Source organism: Pundamilia nyererei, unplaced genomic scaffold, assembly GCF_000239375.1.
Source record: "Pundamilia nyererei isolate P.nyererei 1_Seehausen unplaced genomic scaffold, PunNye1.0 scaffold00084, whole genome shotgun sequence".
Classification (NCBI taxonomy): Eukaryota; Metazoa; Chordata; class Actinopteri; order Cichliformes; family Cichlidae; genus Pundamilia; species Pundamilia nyererei.
The window spans coordinates 341,097-344,886 of NW_005187485.1; the positions used below are offsets into that span (position 1 = coordinate 341,097).

The 3,790-nt window shown below is 38.5% G+C and overlaps 1 protein-coding gene across 1 annotated transcript in view; it reads left to right on the plus strand.

The window, feature by feature from the left end:
• The window catches only part of fxyd5 (FXYD domain containing ion transport regulator 5), a 6,559-nt gene extending 2,970 nt beyond the window's left edge, over positions 1 to 3,589 (plus strand). The window contains exons 4-10 of the mRNA XM_013912219.1: positions 105 to 233; positions 316 to 363; positions 753 to 797; positions 1,238 to 1,273; positions 1,358 to 1,432; positions 1,530 to 1,575; positions 3,138 to 3,589. Of these exons, the coding sequence (XP_013767673.1) occupies positions 105 to 233; positions 316 to 363; positions 753 to 797; positions 1,238 to 1,273; positions 1,358 to 1,432; positions 1,530 to 1,575; positions 3,138 to 3,162 (404 nt within the window). The 3' untranslated portion in view covers positions 3,163 to 3,589. The remainder of the gene's footprint in view (positions 1 to 104; positions 234 to 315; positions 364 to 752; positions 798 to 1,237; positions 1,274 to 1,357; positions 1,433 to 1,529; positions 1,576 to 3,137) is intronic.
• The last annotated feature ends 201 nt before the right edge of the window (positions 3,590 to 3,790 follow it).

Here is a 3,790-nt window from a genome sequence, read left to right on the forward strand (position 1 = left end):
TCTATCTATCTATCTATCTATCTATCTATCTATCTGTCTATCTGTCTTGTCTGTCTTGTCTGTCTGTCAATCCATCTAATTCAGTTTCTTTCTGTGTGTAAAAGGAGAAGCACTGGAAAAGAGAACAACTAGAGATATTAACAGCTCCCTGGAAACTATACCTGAAAAACCCACAAACCAGCAAGCAAACGTCTCCCTCAGTGTTACCACATCACGAATAGAGACTTCAGCAGGTAGTTTGTCTTGTGTGTGTCTAACCCCATTATTTTTCTTCTGCATGCTATTTTTCTCATCGTACGTATTCATCCTCTTTAGCTTCAAGTACAAAAGCAACAAGTCAACCAAAGCTCACATCAACTTCAGGTATGAGTCTTTACCCTCTGCCTTGCCTAACCTATGTATGTTCAAACATCAAGAGTCAGTAGAGCCATTAAGTTTAGCTAGTAACCACGTTAGCAAACTGTATCACCACCAGACACCGACAAAAATAGAGCGAGAGAGAGCACTTGAGGTAGAGAAAATGCTACATTCTGAAAAGCATACATTTCCTTTGAGACTCATTCTACTGAAACATTTAGAAATTTAATTACTTAAACACAAGACTGAATCTGGAGTTTGATGAGAGGTAACTGTAAGCTATGGAGTCAATATGTCCCAAAAATAAAAAAAGTTTTAACTTGTAAATTATTACATATTCAGTAGAGATGGAAAAAAAAGGTCCAATGTAGTAATTTTTCCCCCTTTTTTTCCAGCACCTGCAGTGAAAACCAACCCTTCTGCACCCGAGAAAACCATCGGTAAAAGGAACACTAAAGTTGTCTGGAGTAATGGAAAAATTTCCCCTATTCCTTAGTTACCCTAAATGCCACAGGCATCGTGGTTCTATTGTTATCTCATGGCAGACTGTGACAGTATCACAATTCCCCGTCTTCCAAACAAACCCACAGCGTAGTGATAGAACAGAGCACCTCACTTCCTCTCTTGCTAACAGATTAATGCTTGATTGTACCTTATGCAAGAAGAGATAAGATATTTGTGTCCTCATGCTGTGCCGGCTTACCATAGATAGGTTTTTGATACGCCATCAACAGCATGTCAGCAGAGCCAGTAGATCTCTCATGCCATCTCTGACAGTTGTTCCCCACTGAGCCTCTTTTTTTGTTCCTATAGATATTTCCTCTGTTCAACAGTCAACCTTAAGTCAATACTTTTTTTCTTCTTCCTTTACTCCATATAGAGTGGAAGTCAGAGTGGGACAAAGATTTCACCTATGGTAAGAAGCTTCTCTTTGATTGTGTTTGATTGTGTGTCGTTACTCGTTTTCTGTGGTTATTTGATTTGTTTTTTATATACTTAGATTATAAGTCCCTGAGTTATGCTGGACTGGTCATTGCAGCAGTGCTGTTCGTCTTTGGCATATTGGTCATTACCTGTAAGTATCTGAAAATCTGAAAGCTATTTTTGTGCTTTGCAATTTCTTGTAATAGTCTACCAACTTCCTTACTCTTTTGCTTATGTTTGGACTGTAGGCGGAAAGTTCAATCGGCTGCCCAAATGCCGCAAGAGGTCAACAAAGTAAGTAATTACATTTGTAACTTTTGTTTTATCAGTACAAAATTCGTATACAGTTAAACATCAAAAAATGTCTGGCTATACCTGATGTGAAAAAAAGAAAGTGCACCTTCTAAAGTCTAAAGTTTTTCATTTCAGGATGTAATAATAAAAAAAATAATCTGGTCCTTGCCAGGTTCTAAAATAATTTAAATACAACCTGCAGAAGCAGTGTGTGAATTCAGTAGCTTGTATAACCACCTTTAGCAGTAATAACTTGAATTACTTGTTTGCTGCTCGACTTTGACGCTTTTCTTTTTCAGCCATGCTGTTGTAAATCCAGAGCTGTGTTTGGGATCATTGTCCTGTTGCATGGCCCGGTTTCATCGGTGTTAGTTATCAGACAGATGACCTCACAGATGTCTAGAATATTTTGGTTTACAGGGGATTTCATAGTAGACTCAGTCACTGAGTCAGTTTTGCAGACAAAGGAAATTCCAAGGTCCTTTGTCTGCAGAACAAGCTCAAATCATCACCACTCCACTACAGTGTTTGACATTTGGTATTGGATGTTTGTGATGAACATGATGTTGTGCATTACATCTCGATTTTATTTAGTCTTCTCTGTCTAAAGGAAGTTGTTCCAAAAGTCTTGTGGTTTGTTCAAATGCAGCTTTACAAATTTAAGCTATGCTAGAAGAAGTTTTCTCCGAGCAACCCTTTCAAAAAGGACATATTTGTGTAGTTTTTTTCTAATGGTACTGTAACATATAGCATGCTAACAGAGGCCTGTATTGTTTGAGGTGAGCTTTTGGGTTTTTCGCAGTTTCTGTAAGCACTGCACAATCTGACCTTGTGGTGAATTTGCTTGGCAGATTGGCAGCTGTCCAAAAAGTTTTCCACTTGTGAATAATCTTTATCGCCACAGAGTGATGGACAAATTGTTTGGAAATGGCTTTCCCAGATTGATGGGTAGCAACAATTGCTTCCCTGAGATCAATGTTGATGTCTTTCCTCCTTGGAATTGTGTTAACACACACCTGAATGCTCCAGCAAACTTCCAAAACTTCAGTTTTTATAGAAGTTCTAATACTGGCTGATCAGTTACGCAAGTATACTTGATTAGCAGCACCTGGTTGGTACTTAGCATCTTGATTCTTTTGGAAGCATTAAATGTGTACTTTATTTTTCTTCTATTCCTGAGCCAAACCCTTGGAAGTAAGAGAAAATGCACTCTCTTTTTCACCTGACTCTATATCGGCCCATTGTGCATGAGGAGCATCTCTCCTTGTGCTGTTGGGAAACTGCATTTGGATGATTTAAATAGTTAATATCAGAGGCTACTTGATGATATATAGCAATGAGTCACTTCAGACATAATAGCGCAACAGAATGCTGACTGAAATCTCTTTGATGATTAATAGATCAGAGGGATTATCATTAAGCTGTTTGTAGGGCAGAACTGCAACAGATCTTGTTTTTTCCTCATATTTAGGTTTGATGAATATCATTGATTGCTGAAATAGTGTTTGATTCTTTAAGAGTAATGCCTTCCTCCTCCCTCCCCCCCCCTTTTTTTGGTCCAGGTCATACCGGGTAGCCCAAGGATAAGGAGAGCGCACGTATGAATCCAGTAACCAAAGAAAACAGCTGCAAGAAAACAACCAGGAATCCATCAATAGAAAAACACCTGACAGTCTGTGTGTGCGTGAATGTGGACTGACACACTGCTTAGCAACTGTCATAGAAAAACAATAAATAAACTTGGAAATCATGATTCATGCTGACAAGTAAAAAAAGTGGAACCATCATCGGGTTCATCATGGTCAACTATTTCAATAGTTGGCAAGAAAAATTCCTTTAAAAAGTTAAGTGATTATTTATCCGGGACAATAATGAATAGATGAATCCCACTTTAATCAAACCTTCAGCCATGAAGCAGGCTGGTTTCTAATGACCTTTGCATCTTGTAACTAATGCCATAGCCACGGGCAGTGTCTCACAGCTCGGATTTATTATTAAAGGTTATGAGGAATAACCCCGCATCATCTCATATTTGACAATCTCGCACAGCCCTTTTCACTGTTCTGTGAGGATATAAAAATAAAAGTTAGCTCACTTCATCATAGCTCCCACACTTGCTTTACACTTTGAATCTTAACGAAAAAGGATGTTTAGTAAGAGTGTCTAAGCCTCTTAGTGGCTCTATGCTTGTAAGCGAGTAAAGCCCTAGATTAAA